Source organism: Pituophis catenifer, unplaced genomic scaffold (assembly GCF_029215685.1).
Source record: "Pituophis catenifer annectens isolate HBS135680 unplaced genomic scaffold, rPitCat1.0.hap2 SCAF_1, whole genome shotgun sequence".
Lineage (NCBI taxonomy): Eukaryota > Metazoa > Chordata > Lepidosauria > Squamata > Colubridae > Pituophis > Pituophis catenifer.
In genome coordinates, this window is record NW_027256881.1 from 325,568,138 (window position 1) to 325,590,612 (window position 22,475).

Here is a 22,475-nt window from a genome sequence, read left to right on the forward strand (position 1 = left end):
GCTGAACAATCTGACCCTTTTATGGTAGAGTATAAGACTGTTTTGCAAAGAGGAAAATCTTATGTTTCTAGAGTTTCTCTTGAAATATTATAATAATCTAGAGAAAAAACAATGTTTAATCAACAAAAATGGCTTATGGTTTATAAATATAAAATATAAGTCCTTAAAAACAAAATTTGGTAAACAAGTACTATAGATCATTGCAATAAAAACAATGAAATATAACAAATTAGAAGTCTTCAGGGCATAATAAATACAACTTCAAATACAATAGCAGGAAGATAAAAACCTCATAAAAAGTAATAAAGGTTACATCTAGCCAAATATAGAGCACAGTAAAAACTCTGACTCCTTTTAATTATTGGTTTAGTGGTTTTCTTCTTTACCTTAATGAAGAATGCATTTTAGAACTCTCTTATATATGAGATAATGGGTTTATAAACTTTTAAAGAAAATCTTATTACTTTTATAAGTCTGTAGAATTGTATTGGGGCTGAATTTTGGGAAACTATGGTTTCATTATACTCCTTAATCTTAGGAATGTTTATTTCCTTAAAAAGGAAGGTGGCAGATCTCCATTTCATGTATTAGCTGAACTGCCTGATGTTTACATCTCCTGGTCACAGATGCATAGGAGTAGGGTTTTTATTATTTAGTAGTAAAAGAAAATGTATATATTTGAATATATATTCAGAATCACCCTTTTAATTACTTCATAGCTACCATGAATCTTGGTAATGAATGCTGGTCATAAAGGGGAATCCTAGAATATTGGTTCAGTTCTCCAATTTATATGTTCTTTTTTTCCATTTTACAAGACAGAACAAAATAACAGGGTAGTGTTGCCCATCTAGAAACCTTGATGGAGGGTAAATTTAAGTCAAGATCTGCCACACTGATTTATAATTAGGTCCCTTGCCAGAAAAATCATGTGGTGGGCAAGGCTTTGATTGATGATTATGTTCCATTAACATAATTAAATAATATTGATTCTCAGTAGCCACATAATCTTTTTTCCATGCCAAAGCTTTCTCTCACAACAATCTGAATTCAAGCTCCAAAATGCTTGTAGTGATAATGGAAAACTGAATATGAGATGATGTGCTGTTCTGGAAGCAAGAAAAAAGATGAGAGAAATTTAGCTATATTCCATGTATAACTAAGGCTTAAGAAAATTAAGGCATTGGGACTGAGTGTTATTTTCCTTTGAGCTCACAATCTATCCCTGATGCAGCAAATATGCTTAATACATGTTTACTAAGCAATGCACCAAGTTGTGGCAAAATGTGGCAGGTGCTTGTATGGGCTCTTGGCCAAAATTACTAGAAGGTACTGCACTGTTTTAGCAGAACTTGCTTTGATTCTGCTATGTCCTATAGTACTAAATGTCTGTAACTCTATTTCCATTCATTTACTTACTAAGATTGATTTTTGTAGCAGAATCAGTAAAGTTCTTATTCTTGGCACTAGCTCTAGAATGAACCCATAAATATTATCTACTTATCTGAAGGATCTGGCATTCATATACCCCTGATAAGAACAAAGATCTAAGTATTTTCTTGGGTATGTGCATGAAAAGGAAGGCAACTTCTAAAAATGTCTTCAATTTTTTCCTTCTGTAGCTGACTTTGGCGTAGCAGCAAAAATAACAGCCACGATCGCAAAGAGGAAGTCATTTATTGGCACCCCTTACTGGTAATAAATTCCTTTGGATTATTTAAACTAGGGCCACTGACCTTGAACCAGAGTTTCCTGACTATGCTATTAAGAATCTGAAATAGAATTGTTCAGCTAAGGTTACACTATGTTGAAAACAGCAGTTCGTAGACTATTATATCCTTCTATATCATTGTTGGACAGATAGTTTCTATGTGGAGTATCTTCAGCTAAACACAGCTTTGGGTCCACCAAAAGTTTCTGGTCAAGCAAGGAGAATAACATAGAAACAGGAACATGTGGACTTCAGGCGCAATAATTTTCACAATCCAGGAAATACATTTTGGTATAGCGGACATCTATGAATTTCATTTCATACACAGCATTGTTCACATGCTTAGGCTGTTGATAGAGCAAAAGAAACAGCTAAAAATGAGTTTTGGATTACAAACATTGATGTATATAGTCAATCTAGCGAACAAGTTGTAATACTGTTCTGTGAAATGTGAGAATTCTACCCGACTATAAACAAGTACACATACAGTATATAAATCTGATAAACAAATCTCCTAATCTACATGATAACAGAAGTAGGTTTGAATTTGCTTGCAGAAAGTCTCTATTTATGGAAAAGCTGATCTCGTGTGCTTTTGAATGGGCCAGATTGTCATTCCTTGAAACTTGAGATTGTCTCCAGAATGATGCCTGTCAAATCTTTCAGTACATTCCTCAAGTTCCATGAATGTTGAATCAATATAAACAGCATTAAGTTCAGGCCTGCACAGCTTGTGACCCATGAAGTAAAAAATGTCTCACATCAGCTCACTCAGAACCTGAGAAACCTGCTTTTAGCTGGCTGGATTTAGGAAACCAGGGACATAACAATGGCAAGCCAAGATGCAGGGCAGGTTTATTTGGCTTTGATGGGTTGTAAAAAAAAATGTAGGCTGTTTTGTATGTATCAGACCGCATATACTCATAATTTGCTGCCCAGTGAATCTAGGTCAGGGATGTCAAACTCCAGGCCCAGAGACCAGATCTGGCCCGTGGGGTTCTTAGATCTGACCCACAGGGCTGCCCTGGAAACAGTGAAGAATCGGCCCACAGTGCTTCTGCCAGGGGAAATGGAGCACATGCGGCCCTCCCGAGCTCCGTATTTTTCTGGCAGAGGGTTGCAGGAGGCCATGGCAACAGAAAACGGAGCTTGGGAGCCTGTTTTCACTGGCAGAGTGTTCAGACCCCCACAGGCACCCCTGACATGAGTGACCTTGAGCTGGCCACACCCACCCTGGCCTCCCAGGGTCAAACACAACCCTGATGCGGCCCTCAATGAAATCAAGTTTGACACCCCTGATCTAGGTTGTTAGAAAAGGATTGACCTGTTCTTGCTCTCTAATATGTAGTATTATTTCTCTTGTTAAAGGATGGCTCCAGAAGTGGCAGCTGTAGAAAAGAACGGCGGCTACAACCAACTCTGTGACATCTGGGCTGTGGGCATAACAGCAATTGAGCTTGGAGAGTTGCAACCCCCCATGTTTGACCTTCATCCCATGAGGTCTGTAGTTAAGACAGGACAGTCCTCTCCATTGTAACTGTGCAAGAGTATAAGCAAGGGAAGAGGATTACCGTACCTGGAAAAATGTATTTTCTAAACGTGCCTACTTCTTGTTTTCAGGGCTCTCTTTCTAATGTCCAAAAGTAACTTTCAACCTCCAAAGCTAAAAGAAAAAACAAAATGGTGAGTCTTGAGTGGTGTTCCTTTTTTGTGGGTGGGCTACCAGAAAATTGAGATAGGTTAAAATACCAAAGAAAAATCTTTTATCCTGAGGAATTAGACATAAACTGGAGCAAGAATATGAAATGGAATGCTGAAAATTGTTAACCAGCTGGGGAAGACCATACTTGCTATTTCCATTTATGTCTGTTTGAAGCTATTATTTAGTCCATTATACATTGGTTCTGTGTTAACTACCAATTTTATAAAAATTACACCTTTCGTTTGCTTTACAGGTCATCAACATTCCATAATTTTGTCAAAGTAGCACTCACAAAAAATCCAAAGAAGAGGCCAACTGCTGACAGACTTTTGACAGTAAGTATGGTTTTTTTTTTCTTTGCGGGGGGAGGGGGGAGGGCTAACATGAAAGTCTCATCACGACTAATGGAGTAAACATTCAAGCTTTCAGAAGATCAAGAGGCCCTCTGTTTTTGAAAAGGCTGTAAAATGTAACTATTAAAAAATGTCAGGCATGCAGAAGTCTCTTGTTTTTATAATAAATACTTTTGAGTTAAGACTGAGTTATATGTTGAGCCTGCCACCTAAATTGTGCTTTTTACATACACTATTGATGAAATTAGATTTATAACAAAGAAAATTGCCTGGAAATCACAGAAAGAAGCAAACTTCTTATATTAATAGGGACATTATGTAAATTAGAATTATACGAAGGTCACTCTTGAAGACAGCAAAGTCCACATTTTGGACAGAGAGGACCACTAGTCTGAAAGAGGGGTCAAAGAGGCCATCTACAGTAAGATTGAACAGCCCTCTCTCAACAGAAGGGGAGGGATATGACACCATCAATCTCCTGTTTAGTCCTTTCAGCATTTCCAAGAAGGTTCCACATCCATTTGCAATATTCCGGTGACCCTGAGGGCACAGATAAACTTCCAAGTGGCCTCAGCGACTCTCTGAAAGAGTGCAAACGACCAGATGACTGCAAGGAATATAAATCCTTCCATCCTCCACTATTCAGTCAGAACTGAAGAAGCTTCTTGGTTTTAGAAGTGAAATGTCTTCAAGGAAAAGTAAAGTCTAATTGCCTTTTGAAAAAAGCAACTTCGGGACAATTATGGAATGTGTCTATCAAGCGACATATATGTATGCTTAAAGGAAAAACATTATACAAATGATTGCTAGTAGGTTTCTGGTTTAGACTGAATGGCTTGCTGGTTGCATTGAGCATGGAATGTTCTCTCCAGGAGTTGCTGCTAATTCTTTTTAAGAAAAGAGACTTTAAAAAAAAAAAAAACTTGCATTAACTTGCATTGCAAATATTTTAGATCTGTTCTCTTATGCTAATATTTTTTTTAGCATAGCTTTGTTGGGCAGCCTGGACTTTCTCGTTCTCTGGCTGTTGAGCTCTTGGACAAAGTGAACAATCCTGATAATCACCCCCACTATACTGAGACAGATGATGATGATTTTGAGGTGAGGTGCTTCTTCCTAGCAATTTCCTTGTCTTATTTTGGATGAAATGGTAAAGGCCAGAGTTCCCCAACCTTTCTGGGTTGGCAGCCGGGGGGCGGGGGGGCGGGGGGGCGGCAGGCACCTTTTAGTGCGCATGCACATGGACAAGGTTGCATGCGCAATGCAAACGACTACAAACGCGCATGTGACACACACAGTGCAATGACTGCCCGTGTGACACTCATGGGAATGTTAGCATATGTGCCTGGTAGTGGCCCACAGCCCACAGGTTAAGGACCCCTGGCTATTAAGATGTGCTCTTTGTGGGTCTGTCCCTGAAGTTGATTTGAAGACTTGAACTGACATAGAAAGCTACTGTTTATAGGTAGTCTTCATCTTACAACCACAATTGGAACTGGAATCTTGGTGGTTGAGTGAAGTGGTCATTAAATGAAACATCATGCATTGCAACACCCTGTGGTTATAAGTATGGACAAGCTGCCAAGCACCCTAATTTTCATCATGTGTCCACAGAGTTGCTGCAAGAGCTGTAACCTCAGGCACAGGTTGGAGTCCCTTCACCCCTGTTTTTTTTTTTTTTTAATTTGATTTATATGCCGCCCTTTTCCGGAGACTCAGGGCGGCTTACAATGCGTTAAGCAATAGCCTTCATACGTTTGTATATTTATACAAAGTCAGCTTATTGCCCCCACAAACTGGGTCCTCAAACTGGGTTTTAATTTCAAATGATCACTGAATGAATGGTAGTAAGTCAAAGGCTACCTCTAGTTACTTAGAAGAGTGCATAAATTATAGATTCTTGAATGTTCTACCATGTAATATTATTAATTAATATCAGATTAGGGACATTATAAATCTCTGATATGAAATTACCCAATTCTAAGGTCTCTGGCTTTTTAAAAAAACCCTTATTTAATCCCTGGTCAATCTGCCAATTTGTGTAGTTGGCAGATTAACATTTAAAAATATAAATGTTGCTTTACATCCCTTATATAAATTACCATCAGACTATTACAGACAGTGAAATTTCATAAATTGAAATTTTTTTTTAAGTCTTTCTTTTAAAAATATTTATTTAGGGCTTTTTAATTAAAAAAAATATTATGTAAAGCATCATAAAGCCAGGAACTTGAATGAACTCTTGGAAACTTAGTACAAACCACAGGTAGAAAAAAAAATTCCAGCTGCAAAAACATGTGAGTGTTGCAGTTGTGTGGGAAATTCTTTTTAAGTTTAGGAGGTGCTCTGAATGTCTGCTTTTCTGAATCCTTTAGCCACACCCTATTATTCGCCACACGATTCGCTCTACCAACAGAAATGTCAGAGCCGAAAGGACAGCATCTGAAATAAATTGTGAGTTTCCAATTTGTTTTAAAAGTCTTCACTCTTGTCATGTACTAAATCGAATATAAATGTTTATCTTTGAAGTAGTCTTTCCCACTAGATTAGATGGTCTACAACTCTCAATATCCTTGGAGAAGGGTGTTCTGAGCAGGGTGGATTTGATTTAAATCGAGTTGATTTAAATCACAATTTAAATCATGATTTAAATCACTAGTAAAAAGGCTTGATTTAAATCAACTCGATTTAAATCATAATTTTTAAAGAGCAACTGTCAACTCTGCTACTCCTTTCACCCATTGTTGACTCACCGATAGTCCCAGTGTTGCAGAATATACAGCCTCATGCTACATAACTAAGCTCCATTTCATGCTGAATAAACTAAATTATTTATGTATCTTAAATAGAAAACTATCTTACGATAGATTTTTACCCCAAAAGTTTTTTATTAAAATAAATTCGATAAAAATAAAAAAAAAATCCAATTTAAATTAAAAAAATCCGATTTAAATAAAAAAATCTGATTTTTTTTTATTTTTTTAAAAAAAAAATCATTGATTTTTATCCACCCTGGTTCTGAGGAATGGAATAAAATATTCTGAATTTATACACTGAATTGAGGGTATGTCTTTGGGCTGTTGTCTAGGATCTCCAAGAAAAAAATAGGAAAAGATTTTGTTCCCCCAACTGGTGCTGAACTTCCTTAATCATTCCGGCTTTCCATTGAGCAAAATCTTGGAAAAATAGGCCAAGCAACATTTGTTCACAGTAAATTCATTTATAGAATAGAATAGAATAAATTCTTTATTGGCCAAGTGTGATTCGACATACAAGGAAGTTGTCTTTGGTGCATATGCTCTCATTTGGTGCTTTATGCTTGGTTTGTCATAGCAGAAAGAGGAAGCAGGCCAATTGAAAAGGCTTCATGCAAGAGGAACAACCCCTTATTCTGTGTTTTGCTCATATATTTACCATAATATCACTATTAGCTCAGAAAATTGGTATTTTGACATTTGCAAAAAAAAAAAAAAACCACAACCCCCTATTATTAAAATCCACATCATTTAACCATCCACATGTACATAAGTATTCTTTGTGGGTGTATGCATAGAGATGCGCTTTTAAGTCTTGATGTCTGGTGGCTGCCTGGATAATTCCAAGCCATTTGCTTGGCAATATTTGCAGTAGTGTTTTGCCACTGCTGCTTTCTAGGACTGAAAGAATCTGACCAGCCTCAAATCATCTGGTACCATCTTGCCTAAGAGAGGACTGGAACTCACAGACTACCAAACCGGTTTACTATTCTGTAACATACTGTTCCATATTTAAAAAGAAGAAGAAGAAGGAAAAATATCCTGGGGGAAGCCAACAAATCAATTAATATAAAATGATTTATATTTTAATGTGGAACAGTATATTCTAATTTCCTTAGTATTATCATATAAAAAGATGTACCTTGTATTTTAATTATTATTTTAAAGGAGGGATTTTCAATATACTTGAGCTTTTGATAGATTGGGTTCTTTTATAACTGTGTTTGTGTGTGTATGTGTGCACACAAGCATTTGAACTTTTTAAAAACTACGGCAGGAGAATGTTATGTTTAAAATTGCAAATATCCATTTTTTGTAGTTGACAAGTTGCAGTTTGAACCACCTTTAAGGAAAGAGACAGAAGCCCGGGATGAAATGGTACGAATTGACTAATTTTTCTTCCCTCTGCTCTCTCTGCAATTTTAATTTGCAGTAACTCATTTCATATATTCTTGATTCTAATAAGTAGTGTATCATATTACATATAACCGCCAAAAAGCGGTCATAAATGCAGGTCTTGCCCCAGTGGGACTGAATGTTGTTGGTGTGACGACTGGAGTGTTTTTGCAGCAGCTGCAACTTCATCATAAATCCCATTGTTCAGTGCCGTCATAACTTCCAACAGCCGCTGAAAGAATGAACATAAAGTGAGGACTACTGTATTTCAAAAACTATTAGTCTCCACCATTATGGCAGCTGCTTTTGGCTATGTGAGGTCGAAGCCTGGCATCTCCTCCTGATACCTACCATACTTGTCTTGCTTGAATTTTCCAGACCAGAACTAAACCAGTCCTGTGTCTAATTTGGGAATTGATTTTGCCTCGGCTGTAACTGTGTCTATAAAGCTTCCATTTCAGTTGCAGCAGTGCTAATCTTTGTTTTTGGAGGATTGAGCTCTTTTGGGAAGTCATTCATCTGTGGTTTTATGCATTGGCAGAGAATACCAGCCGGAGCACCCTTTGCTTCACATTGGAGCCCTTTCACTGATGGCGCAGGTTGTGCCAAGTAAGTTTTGCATGGCTTTTGTCCTGAATAAATAATGGGGATTTTCATGCTAATCTTGCTATTGAGAGCAAAGTGGGGGGAGCAGATATTGGAGACTGTAGGAGATGTTGCTCAGTATGAGTTCGAGAGGACTGGCAAGTTCAGTGTAATAAGAAGGACAGCTTTTTGAGGGACATGTCCCTCCTTTACTATTAACCCCCTATTAACCCCCCTGAAAATGGGAATAGTTTGCCATTCAGAAGCTCTTCTGTTCCCATCTTCAGCATTATTTATTTACTTAATTTGGTTTTGGTTCCATTCAGAGTCATTCTGGAGTCTGGTGGCACCAAAATTAAAAGAAAGGAATAAGCCAATTAATTTTCTGTGTCATAGATAGTGAGTGGATGGATGGATGGATAAGAGAGAGGGGGAGGGAGAGAGAAAGAGGGAGGGGGGAGAGGATTAAAATCTGTCTTTTCTGTGTCCTTCACAAGGGTGAGAGGCTCAGTTGTGGTCCATCATCCTACAGATGTTGCTCATCTGTGATCCGGTCATTTAAACAACAAGATGCTCGTATTCTTGCTCTCAGTATGGCCAATTTGTCAGAAGTTTGCCTCAGCTTGTATTTCTTTGCTCTGAGGTTATGGAAATTGGCCAGGAAGCACTTCGTTTGTTACGGCTGTTGGTGCAGTTTGCCCAATCGGGGGTTCTAAAGGATAAGAATTTCAGAAGTATGAATAGTTTTAAAACATATTCTCATTGCCTTGTGCTGCTTCTCATAGCATGGAATGAGAGATTAGGGCACTGGGTTAAATGTGATTGTAGAAACCTCATTGGATATATGGGATGGAATCTATTGGGAGAGTATATAAATTGTTTTTCAGTCTGGGTTGCATTTTCAACCTCAGGCATGTTTAATGCAGCTGCTGCTGTCTCTTTAGTTCACAGCTAAGGTATGTTAGCCCTATAGGCATCTTCTTTATGAGAGAGCAGTTCTCTTTACACTTAGCCCTGAGTGAAGGACAAATAATTTTGAATTCTTCATAACGTTTTGAGCAAATCATAAGAGATGTTTAGATACTCGTAGCCATTCTCCTGGGCAGCCCAGCCTAGTGGGGTTTATGAGAGTAAGTCCAACACTTCTAGTTCAAACCAAATTTGGGGGAGGCTGATATCAGTGTTATTGCACTTCTGTATTTTCCTGCATCCAGAAGATCTAGCCTGGGAAAGTTGTTCTTTACAATAGATCCTAGTCAGGTCATCTGAGATCTCACGAGTTAAAAGGAGAGCTTTGCGGACTATAGGTTTCTTATGTCACCATGCAAATAGAAAACTACTAGTTTTATGGCAGAAGCAGCTGATCATAGTAAAATAATTTTGCCTTAAAAAGCCTTGAATTGGGCCTTGCAGCATAACCTGTGGTCATTCTTTCCTTAAGTACATTCTTCTTTTGGCCAGTCCATTACAGTTTTACTTTTTTTTTCATAAATCTTTACTAATTATAAAATCACAGTTGATTTTATCACAAAGAGTGAAGAGGAATGCCTTTGGAATTTACTACTTTTGACACAGGGTTTATACCAAAGAAAATACAGGGAAAGCTGGGGTACCAAGGAATACATGTACATAAATGCATTCCTTTATAGTGTAGCTTTTTTTTCCCCACTGAAGGAAAGGATCTTTGTAATGCTAGTGGTTTTGAATTTCCCTTTTGGTTTGTAAATATTCGTTATATCTTTGTGGCGCCTGATGGCTTTCTCTGATTGCATAGGAGTATTTTTGCCTTTTCAGTTGCTTTGGGCTGGCATGTCCTGCAGTGACTTCCAGGATCAGGCAACTGATAAAGAAAGCACTTGCAGGAAACAGAAGCTTCTGGGCTTAGGTCTAGCATTCATTGCTGCTTTGGATGGAATGAATCGTTCAAAGAAACTGAAAGGCCAGGTGTTAACGCATTCATCAGCTGCAGTGATAAAGTAGAATACGAGTGCCCCTAATGTCCAGTCAGACAAATGTAACTTCCACTCCCTTGGAGATCGTGTTCTGCCCAGCAGCATAAACAGGAAATGCTTGGGGTTTTGGAAGCCTGAAATCCTGAATATTGTCACCACCACGCCATAAAAAATGAGCCTTTTTAGTTTTGGCTTCAGAGCAGCTTTTTGCACTCTTGGACTTCACTAGAAAACACACAGCTTTGATTTATGACTTTATTAGGCTTTGGCTCTATGTGAAAGGGTCATTTCACTAGCTAGAATTCTGATGAAAACAGTTTACTTTAAATCTGAGTTTCAGTGAATTTCCAGCAATCATGTTTCTCTTCTGAATTAGTTAAACCATCTTTGAGGGAGGATCATCGGAACCATAGCAAACTCTTATTAACATTCCCCCCCCCCTAAATTCTTCTGTCCGCAGATATTCTGAGAAAAACTTTGGTCAATAATGTTTCTTGCTGGAGGTATAGAATCAGCTATTAATTGAGCCAAGCTTATGATGGCCAAGGAAATCATGAACTTGTAAATGTTCCTTGGGAAGATTGGTGGAGGAAGCTTAATACAAGTGTTAAATTGAGAGAATTCAATGTTTTGAAAACTAGCTTGCTCCAGCCGGATAATACCCCAAATGCAATTCCTGCAGTTTCTACCCCACACAGCGAGACTCAGTCTCTGGGGAAGGTTGTCATAGACCATTGTTTCTTAACTTTTGAAGCTTGAAGATAAATTCTGAGCAAAACTTCCTTTTAGATATAATTGTTTTGTGGATCCTGGATGACCCAGAGAATCTATACCCCTTCCAGGTTTCCTTTATGGGCTATCTTTTTCAAAAGACCAAATTTCTGCCAACTTGGCCACTCAACCTTCTCAGCTGGCACAGAAATAGATGCCTTTCAGCTGCATTTGCTCAAGCTGAACTTTTATTTGATTTACAATGTTTTTCTTCCTTTTTAATTTTATAAACATTTCTTTTAGGGGACATCTTACCAAATTTGGTGATGGCCATGAAGATGCTGAGGAGTAAGTGCTTTCTGACTGACCTTTTTATCTTTACTATCTGATACTGTAATCGTTGCCCCAAAAAGGGCTTATGTTTGTTCCACACACTGAGAAAGCTACATCATGGAAATCATATTGGATATGGGAAACTCAATCTTGTTCTTCTTGCACCATGGATTTATAACATAAAGATACTCAGAAGAACAGATGGTTCTGGAAGGGGGTTCCACTTGCATTGCAGACTCAGTACAATGACATCTAAGGACTTAGCTGTTCTCTAAGACCACAACTTCTCAGTTTGCTTAGCCATCATATTTGAGAAACCCGAAGGTGCTTTTTCAACAGGCAATGGGACTTGCTTTGTTTTACCTTGAAGATGTTTTGCTTCTCATCCAAGAAACTTCTTCATTCCTCTTTGCTTCTTGGATGAGTAAGGAAGGAATAACAAAGAAAGCCCAGTTGCCTCTTGAAAAAGCAACTTTGGGACAACCATAACCTAGATGACCGAGATTCTCCATAGACATGTTTTAGAAAGCATGCACAGTTTCTCTCCCAAAATGATCTCTATCATTTTGCAACATTACATTGCATTGTCTATCAAGATGCAAACAAAACATCCCAAATGTTGTATGAGCTTCAGGTGGCTCTTAATTTTTAATTCCCAATTGCTGGGAAAAAAGTAAATGACAAATTCAGAACTATTACTAGTGGCGTTTTTTAAAATCAATGAAACAGTTGACCAAATTAATCTTAGTTCAGCCTAGGCAGGTATTTATGTAAGGAATACACTAGTGTACAACCATTTCTTTCATTTTCCACATAGTCCTATGAGAAATCTATTTGGGACCAGCTCATATTGGACTTGATGGACTGACCTTGGAATTCCTCTTTTGGAGTTTCTTAAGTTGAAGCCACTTCTCAGGGATGTTGTAGCTATAGATTTCACTCACAGATATTGACCTAGATGAATTTTAAAAGTAGAACAACACATGTATAGTAGGTTGTAGGCTTGAGGAACACCAGAGAAATTTGAGATAACTTTTCTTGTCTGGGGACCTTGCGCAGGAGGGGGTAGAATTGAAGTATTCTCACCAGTAGTCGGTTGCAAAACCCATCGCTACCGGTTTGCTCGTGTACACACTCGTGATGCTTCCCACCGCCGCCGCTATCGGTTTGCTGATCCGGGTAGAACCGGTAGCAACCCTGGACAACTAACCAGGTTTTTTGCCATTGCAAGCAATAATGATTTCTTGATAGTAATGCTGCTACCTTATCAGATGGGAATAAACGCTTTCGTTGGACTTTTTTAGATCAACATTGAAAAGAGCCGGACCCCCTCCTTTGCCTCCAAAGGTAATTGCATATCCCTAAGTATTAATCAACTGTTGCACACCAAGGCAGCTTTTTAGGAACAAGATTTTCTAAAAAAATAGTAAGATTTTATGTATCATCCATTGTTCACTTTACACATTTCTGAGGATTGTTTTTCTCTAGTTTTTGTTCTCTACCTAGACATCTAGTTTTCACGCTGTTTAATATTACTTGTTCTTTTTTCTGTGTGGTGTTGAATAGTAACTTAAAGACATGGTATAGAGGTTCTGTTCATATGCCAGAGAGGCCATTTTGGAGAAACATTGGGCATAAAGGCATGTGAGAGAGGGAACTGGTTAGGCCTGATCACGTCTTCAGGAATAGATAGTGTCCAGGGAAATAGCAATATTAATGTTTTATGTTTCTGCTTTAGCCTCGATTAGAAGAAATTTTCATGGATAATGAGAAGTCCCAGACGATCAAGTATTGTCCCGATTTCCAAAACCAAGCCTCACCAGGTCATCGGAGACAAAGCATACCTGTTTGTGGACCTCAGATAGAGCCCTCTGTATTCGGCATGAGTAGCAGTGTCAGCAGCCCTGGTCTACTCACAGCCAGATACACTGATTTGGGTAACTAACATTGTTCCTTGAATGAAGATTACTTCTGCCATGCTTAACGGTATATGAAAAGTTCTCTTAACTTCATGGTTCATTCATTTTCATCAGGACCTCCCAAAATATGTAAGATGAAACAAATACTAAAGGAGATCATTGCAGAAAGTTTGAAAATTCAACCACTGTTTGCTCAGATACAGAATATTCAGAATGAAAAGAGAGGAAAGATGGTATATAAACTTCTCTGTGGTACTTTTGGGTGGATATCTCAATGCATTATTCCCCAGTAGGAATATTTTCACTTCGCCAGAAGTGAATGCCCAGAAGAGTTTGCATCAGAATGCAGAAGAGCTTAAACTTTAAGTCAGAGGTCTTTTAAAATGTGAGAGTCAGTTCACAGTATTACTAAATATAAAAACACTTGATTCAACCATAATCACGTGTTCTTAGCTAATTTGCAGACTTTAGGAGAGGAGCTGAGTGGAAATTTTGTCTTCTACGGTTTCTGTCAGCCACCCCAAATTTCAGTATAGGGCATAAAAAATAAACCCTTGAAAATCCCTTATTCATTTCCTGAGAACAATAGAATATAAAAAAAAAATACCTTACTTGCAGGCTGAAGCCTCGAAACCACTCTTTGGTGTCCCTGGAGTCCTTTTTGTTCATGATAGAAACGATTGGCAGCATGATTACTTGCCATTGAGAAGCACGAGACACTCAAAAACTACAGCATAAGCCATAAAATAGGAATAATGTGTAAAAAAAATGGAGGGAGGTCCGAGGAAAAAGGAAAAACCTGGTACTTCCCTCTTTATATCATTGCCTTGTATCTCTTGGCCCCAGGAGAGCAGTGGACTATCAAGGAGGAAAAATGTAGCTTTGCAGAGCAGTAGCTGCCACTTCTGGTGTTTATAACTAGCATTGGGTTAATCTCCCCATTGACATGAAAATCTTCCTGGGTGAAGGGATTCCCAGTAGCCCTCAATCCTGTGGTGAAATCCAATTTTTTTTTACTACTGGTTCTGTGGGCGTGGCTTGGTGGGCGTGGCTTGGTGGCTTGGTGGGCGTGGCTTGGTGGGCGTGGCTTGGTGGGTGTGGCAGGGGAAGGATATTGCAAAATCCATTCCCACCCCACTCCTGGGGGAAGGATACTGCAAAATCTCCATTCCCACTCCACCCTGGCCAGCCAGAGGTGGTATTTGCCGGTTCTACGAACTATTCAAAATTTCCACTACCAGTTCTCCAGAACCTGTCAGAACCTGCTGGATTTCACCCCTGCCTTAATCCCCTGGAACACTAATGAATATTTCGCCCTAGCTCTACAGTCTTGGGACAAAGGGAAGGGTATCATTGTCCTCTGCCCATTACCCAATTCAGAGTATTTTTTCTCTTTTTCTTCATGTGGGGCTTACTCCTATTTACAATTCTGCTGTTTAGGCAATGGGGACACTGTGACGAAGCATCTTGAGGAAAACGCCGAGGGATTGGGCCACATGCCGCAGCTGCCACGGAAAAAGGAGAAGCGGGAATTCCTGGTGTGCATTTATATCTTTTATTCTGCAGCGTGGACGCTTAATTGCTGTTTGATATGTCCAAAAAACACTCTTGATCACCGGTTCAATCTGTGCTTTCCTGCTCATCAGTGCTTACAGGGGGACAGGCAAGAAAAAGGAGACAGTTTAGTTTGGTTAAGGCACCAGGCTATAAATCGGGGAAACTGAGTTCTAGGCCCACTTTAAAGCATGAAAGTCGAGTGGGTGACTTTAGGCCAGTCCCTCTCTCTTAGCCCAATTCTCCACCTAGGGTGGTTGTTGTGAGGAAAATAGGAGGAGGTAAGAGTACTAAATAGGTTCACCACTAGAGTTATATATATAAATAATAAAGGTGGGGAGATAAATATCTAAAAGGGGAGGACATTCAGGTGTGGGAAGAGGTGGGTGAAATGCAGGCAAGGAAAGAATTATTTTCTTCCATCCTTGAAATCTCTCTGTTTGCTGTTGCATTCTCCCTTCTGTGCATACACACACACCCACCCCTGTTCCAGAATAGTGCAAGATTTGAGAAATCTTTCCCAGCCTGAAATTCTCTGTATTAAGATTATTGGCTGTGCTGATGGGAATTCTGAGAATCTCTTACCTTTCCTCAACCTATCTTTCCTCCAATCACTGCAGGCAGTTTATATAGGGCTCCCCTTCATTTTATTCCCACAGTGACAATTCTGTAAAGTAAGTGGGGCTGAGAGTGACTGACCCAAAGCCACCCACTGAGGCCTTAGAATTAAGGGGGACTTGAACCCTCCTCTGCTTACATAGCATCTTCATATCTCTTTCTCCAATTGTTGCAACTCAACATTTCAGAAATCCTGGAAGTCATTTTTTTTAAAAAAAAAATCTATTTACTAACACATATTTACTTTATTGAAAATGTTTTAAATAAACGCTTAAAAGAATATTCCATTTAGCATGCTCTAGCAAGCTGTAGTTCACTAAGGCTCAAATTAAACATTTCAAAAACATGCACAGATGATACTTTTCCGGAGGATAAAAGCAATTTGCCTGGCACGAGAATCTCTCTGTAAGGAGGAATTCTGCCAAGAAAACACTTTGATTGTTGACATATACCAAACATAAAAGCACCCTAAGAGTGCCTATCTTGGCAGAATATCCTAATACACATGCAAATTTAACTATTAAGCAATCCCATAAATAACAAGGACAGAACACTCTGATTCATTCTTGACAGTATTTTTTTCCGCCTACTAAAGTATGTTAGAAATATTTCAGATTGAATTCAAATTTGGCCTTTTGCTATTATTGTTGACAGAAGCCAGCGATCAATGGCCTTCCCCCAACGCCAAAAGTGCTGGTAAGTTCTTTCAGTTAAAATGAAGGTGTGTTGATATTGTTCTGCTGTTAAATTTTTAACTTTGTTTCATCTACACCCTTTCCACACACCCCAATACAAATTGTTTTCTTCCCCTCCTTTGGCTCCTAGCCTCCATCCTTCTCTATAACGAGCATGGGATTTTTCAAAGAGATGTATGCCCTCACCTCTGCTCACTTTTGTGATCGGGAATCTTGCATAAGAGTGAAGGTTGTGAGACATTGGCCTCACCGTGAGATCTTACTGGCTAATGGAACAAACCAGTGGTGAAATGTAAAATTTGTTACTACCGGTTCTGTGGGCGTGGCTTGGTGGGAGTAATGTAACTGGGTGGGTGTGGCCAACTTTTTTTTTTTAAACTTTTAAAACCATTTTTTCTACAACCTCTTTGGCCGAAGAGGTTGTAGGAAAAATGCTTTTAAAAGCCTCTGATGATCCCAGCTGAGCCACGCAATCATCAGAGGCTTTTTTTTACTTTTAAAAGCATTTTTTCAGCCGAAGAAGTTATAGAAAAAATGCTTTTAAATTTTTTTTTAAAAAAAGCCTCTGATGATTGCGCGGCTCAGCTGGGCATGAGAGGGGCAGGGATTTTTGCTACCGGTTCTCCAAACCACCCACCGCCATCGCTACCGGATCAGGTGATCCGGTCCGAACCGGGAGCATTTCACCCCTGGAACAGACCCATCTCTTAAACTAGAACTAATATAGATAAATCTTTCGTGTCTTTTATGGGGCCACTGAAACAAGTATTTAAAAATAGTAGCTAACTAATCCTCATCGTTGTTCTGTGCCTTCCCAAATTACAGAGTTTGGGGAAGTGTGGGGTGGTTTAGATAGAAACAGACATCTTCCCATTACAAAGGAATTGTTAGATACAAAATCTCTGTATGGTATTGAAGTTCCACACAGTAGTTCAGGATTCATTCCATTTTTTATTCTTCTCACCCTAGAGATTCACTGGCCATTGTTTATACCAGTCAAAGGTAGTAATAAAGGTTAGAACAACAGAATAACAGAGTTAGAAGGGACCTAGGATGTCTTCTAGTCCAACCTCCTGCTCAAATAGGAAAACCTATACCATTCTAGACAAATGGTTGTCCAGAAGGAATAGGAACTTCCCATGTTGTTAAATTGGGATGTATTTTGTTTACTAATGCTATTCTAGATGGGAGCATGTTTTTCAAAAGTGTTTGATGGCTGCCCTTTGAAGATCAATTGTGCCACATCATGGATACACCCGGACACCAAAGGTAAAAAGTTGCTTTATATGTGCAAATTTGCGATCCTTTGTTATTTTCATTTTTTTTTTCAACTTGTGTAGCTAAGTCAGTTTGTCTTTCCACTGTATTACAGATCAGTATATTATATTTGGGACTGAAGAGGGCATTTACACGCTGAATCTCAATGAGCTGCATGAAGCTACCATGGAGCAGGTAAGTAAGAATGTTTTCTGGGTCCCAGTTGGAGATGGTCATTCTCTGGGGAGGCTCAGGTAAAAAGTGATGCTCGTTTTTCAGGTGGGAAATTAAGAATGTCATGGATGTGGGCAAGCAGGCTGGGTAGTATTTTGTATCACTTCTCTGATAGTTTGGAATTTGTTTTGGATTGAAGAAATATTTTTTCTATGTAGACTGTTGTAGATTTAGCAAAGGGTCAGGGACACTTTTTCAGCTTTGCAGTTATCTGAACCAAAAAGTATGACATAGGCAAGGATAATTCAGAAGTTGCCATAGTTTCTGGCATGTCTACAGGGGGGGAACCCAAAAAAGTCAGGAGAGCACATGATGGAAGCTCTGCCCTATATTTATATGTGTTTCATACACACACACACCCAAGACACAGAATTCAGCTGACTTGTCCCAGGTGACTGGGGGACCCTATTGGTGTTTGGAATTTTTCTAGAAGACCCATCAGGCACTTTGGAAGAGGCCTTGGCTGCATAGGCATGTGACCTGGCCTGGATTGCTCCTGTGTGGCTCCTCTCTCTGTACTGGTCCCAGGCCCAAGGTTGATCTTTATTTGTTCAGTGGCCCCTGTTTTATTTTGCTGTTTTTGCTGCCTATTAACTATTTTAGTCTGGGCTGCCTGTGATTCAATATTTTGAGCTGTTTTTATGTTTTCCCCAGTTTTGTATGCCATCCTGAGTCCACTGGAGTAAGGTAGCCAATTAATTTAAACAAACAATAACAATAATACAAAAAGATGTGGGGCTCTGATTGTTTGGTTATGTAGACATCTTGACTTCTTTCACCCCTCCTTGTGGATGCTGCTAAATTAGATCGAAGATGTTAGTTGTGACCAAAGGAAAAATGTATGAAATGCATAGGCAGTAATTATAAAATGTCATACTGCATTTGATGTAATTTGATATTTAGTTCTAATTAAATTCAGCAAAAAGTTACATATTTCTTCTGGATCTCTCCACTTTTTAGAATGTGGCCCCACTTAAGATCCAGAATATTCTAGGCCTGAAAAAGATTACATATGATTGATCTAAATCTGCGACTTTTCCTTAGGAAAATTCATCATCTCTTTTCTGAGTGGTATCACTGAGTATAGCCTGCAGGTGTCATTAGAAAGTACTCTTGATTGCTTTACATTTCTCAATGTTCCTAATATTTTTAATCTACCACAGTTTTCTTTTATTGTTCCTGCTTTTTCAGCCTCTTTGATTTCGGGTCCCTGGTATTCAATTTTGCAATATGAATTATGAATGATCTTAAAAGTGCTGGAGGGAAGTAGATAGAGATAAACATATAGATGAAAAATATTAAAATGTGAGCGGCATGGAATTCTGAAAAGCTTGATAATGGTATTGACAGAGCAAATATTTGATAAATGCTTTTATTTATCTAGCAATAAATGTTGTTGAATACAAAGGGATTACCTCCAAGTAATACTGCTTCAAATTATCATGTTAGTGGTATTGATATTAGATCAGGCTGAAGAGAGTTGAAGGTCTCCTTGTGTGTTTACATTCTGGGTAACCATAAAGGATAGTTTTGTTTGCCTAAGAATTGTATTTCCTGGAATTCATGGAGTTCTAGAATCAAATTGCCTTTTCCCCCAATTTCACCATTGAAACTTTTTCTACTCCTTTTTCTTAGTTGTTCCCACGGCGGTGCACATGGCTGTATGTTATCAACAACACTTTAATGTCACTCTCAGGTATATTGCTGAAGAAATGTCTCATAAAGTTTAAAAGATGGGGGTGGAAAATTTCAGTGTACTGAATTTAACTTTTGGTAAATCTATGAAAATCATATCTCTTTAATTTTTTCCCTTTTCATTCTGCAATTTGCTTGGACCTATGGATACTTGGGGGCTATCCTTTTAGAAGGTAATCTTTTCTGCTCTATAAGTTTCCTTCTCCTTTTACTTATTTGTTTATTCATTTTTGCAATATCAGTTTGATATGTAAGAGTCTGACACAGATCAAATATCATCTTGTGTTACAGGGAAAACATTCCAGCTCTACTCCCATAACCTAATAGCTTTGTTTGAACAAGCCAAAAAAACAGGAATAGCTGCTCATATTCAGACCCACCGATTTCCTGATAAAATACTACCAAGGTATGGTAATCTTGAGATACAAGTTTTTGCTATTTTGCCCCAGGCATTTATATGGCTTGCTTGCTATTGCTGATCATGACAATATTTTCCATAAGCTGTTGCCACTTCTTGTGAATGTTCATAGAAAATTGTTTTTGCTGCTTCTAGGTTTGTAAATACAGAAGGGTATCTGTACCATTCTATAATATTATAATATAGAGAGCCAGTTTGGTCTACTGGTTAAGGCACCAGGCTAGAAAGCAGGAGTCTGTGAGTTCAGGTTCTGCCTTAGCCATGAAAGCCATCTGGGTGACTTTGGGCCAGTCACTCTCTCTCAGTTCAACCCACCTCATAGAGTTGTTGTTGTTGTGGGAAAATAGGAGGAGGAAGATGCGTTTGATATGTTCACCACCTTGGGATGTTTGTAAAAATAATAGAAGTGGGTTACAAATAAACAAATAAATAACTGATTTCAGGAAAATGAAATGAAGATAAATTTTATGGTTTGGGATCCAAAAATTCTATAACTCATGAAAAGCAGATAGATTGCTAAGATTTTATTTCAAGAATTTTCTCCTTTTGAAAGCAAGGCAAGCAAATCAAAGAGACAAATTGCCATGATAGTAGCACCAAGTGAACCCGTCCAAAAATTGCCTCTTGTCCTCACTGGTCCCTTTCAGGCTTCTAGGGAGTTATTTTTATTTGAATTAGTCTTTCAGCAAACCTTAGCTGAGTTGCATTCTGTGGCTCCTGTTTCATCTCTGTTTTTTCCTCCTGCTCTTCTGCTTGTAAAGTGATTCATTCTGTCCCTTTAGCTTTCCTTCTTTAGTGATTTTATCTCATTTTGATTTATTTATGTCAATTTTGAAGCATATTTGTCTGGAAAGCTGAGGATAAATTTCAGAAATAGAAGTTGCTTGTATGGGTTTCACTTACATTAGGGCACTTCTTCATAGAGCTTGATATTTGCTTTTCTCTCTTTCACACACACACACACACACACACACACACACACACACACACACACACACACACAGACAGACATCCTCACTTATATATTTTTTTTCAGTTCATTCATTTTATCCTCACAGCAATCCAGAAAAGTTTGACCCAAAATCACCCAATGTGCTTTGTGATTGAACATAGATTTTAATCCAGCTTTTCTTACTCTGTGCTCTAGCCATAATATAACAAGCATTTATGTTTTTTAAAAATTGCAAATCAGAATTGAAAGGCTTTCCGGTACCTTGGGATGGAGAATAGACAGAACACGGGATGAATAAGAATCTCTTAAAAATAACTTTATATATTGTAAAGTGCTTTTTAGCTTCTTCCCTTAATTTTCATTCCCAACAATAACCACAATAGTCTAGCATGCATTATGGACTATTTTTTTTTTATTCCTCATCTTTTTTCTATTCTCCTCCTCATTTTTTCTTTTTATACTTTGTCAGTTATAGAATAGAAACTTTTTCTATCAAGTTATCTATATGATTCATTGCACTATGGCATGATATCTTCTTAAGTGTATAAAGTACACAATATTTGATAAAATAAAATGTAATTGTTGGCGAAGTAAGTACAAAGATCTCAAAGAAAAACTTTTAAAGTTTTCCCAAGAGTTCAGGGCACCATGTGCAAAGAGGCATGTTCCCCACAACAGCAATCATGTAAGGTAGGTTAGGCTGAAGAGAAGTCATTGACCCAGAGTCACAATCTGGACCAGCAATTTAACTGCTATGCCACACTGACTCTTTGTTGTCAAATTACTTTAGGAAAATAATTATACAGTTCTTTAAATAAAGTACAGGACTCTACTGTGTTGATGCTGTAGGAGATAACAGAGTAGATGGTATTCACAGATGATAAAGCATTGTTGAAAGTTAAATATTATGGCAAACAGCCATTAAAATAGTTAAAGGATATTACAGAATGTGATTAAAACTATTAATATCTTTGTTGGATTACACAAAGGATATTGTTACGGTAAAGGAAAAGGAAATTGGTTTTATGTTCCTGCTAGAATTGAAATTGCCACTAGGTGAAAGTCAGTAAGAAGGTTATTATAATAGTGGCCAATTGGATGGATACAAAAAAGATGGAACTGTTTATTATGACTGAATTTATACCAATTTAGAGAAATTTTCCCTGTACATCTGGAGCTTCAGAAAAAACAATCCGAGAAAGCAAAGAAGACTAAAGATATATTTTGGGAAGGAAAAAGAATGATATTCTGAAATGTCAAACGTGGGCAGTTTATTTCTTTAGACTTCAATATTTCTGAGGAATGTTAATTATTAAAACAGTATATAGTTTTTCTGTACTATGATTTGCTGTTGTATATTTTATACATAAATCACTGAATTTCTAGTCAGTGGAATTCAGGGAAAATAGTTCCTGAAATTTCTGGGGGCAGTATTGAACTGAAAACAACTCTGTAAAAGTGGAACAAATAGCTGGTGCAAAGACCAAGGAACTGATGAATAGATTGGTTCCTTGTAATCTCTCTGGATAAGGAGAGGCTAGGAGATTACCCACATATATTCCAGACAGTTGCTGCTGGCAAGGAGGCTGCAGGTCTGTGATTTCGACACATTTGAGCACCAGGAGACAACGGGAT

At 38.2% G+C, this 22,475-nt stretch overlaps 1 protein-coding gene across 1 annotated transcript in view; it reads left to right on the top strand.

The window, feature by feature from the left end:
• MAP4K5 (mitogen-activated protein kinase kinase kinase kinase 5) overlaps positions 1-22,475 on the top strand; it is a 107,387-nt gene that overhangs the window by 68,948 nt on the left and 15,964 nt on the right. The window contains exons 9-25 of the mRNA XM_070943033.1: positions 1,623-1,695; positions 3,080-3,211; positions 3,332-3,394; positions 3,667-3,748; positions 4,751-4,867; positions 6,142-6,220; positions 7,841-7,899; positions 8,459-8,526; positions 11,469-11,513; positions 12,803-12,845; positions 13,237-13,435; positions 14,858-14,955; positions 16,244-16,285; positions 17,469-17,553; positions 17,657-17,736; positions 19,411-19,471; positions 19,762-19,876. Coding sequence (XP_070799134.1) covers positions 1,623-1,695; positions 3,080-3,211; positions 3,332-3,394; positions 3,667-3,748; positions 4,751-4,867; positions 6,142-6,220; positions 7,841-7,899; positions 8,459-8,526; positions 11,469-11,513; positions 12,803-12,845; positions 13,237-13,435; positions 14,858-14,955; positions 16,244-16,285; positions 17,469-17,553; positions 17,657-17,736; positions 19,411-19,471; positions 19,762-19,876 — 1,441 coding nt within the window. The remainder of the gene's footprint in view (positions 1-1,622; positions 1,696-3,079; positions 3,212-3,331; positions 3,395-3,666; positions 3,749-4,750; positions 4,868-6,141; positions 6,221-7,840; positions 7,900-8,458; positions 8,527-11,468; positions 11,514-12,802; positions 12,846-13,236; positions 13,436-14,857; positions 14,956-16,243; positions 16,286-17,468; positions 17,554-17,656; positions 17,737-19,410; positions 19,472-19,761; positions 19,877-22,475) is intronic.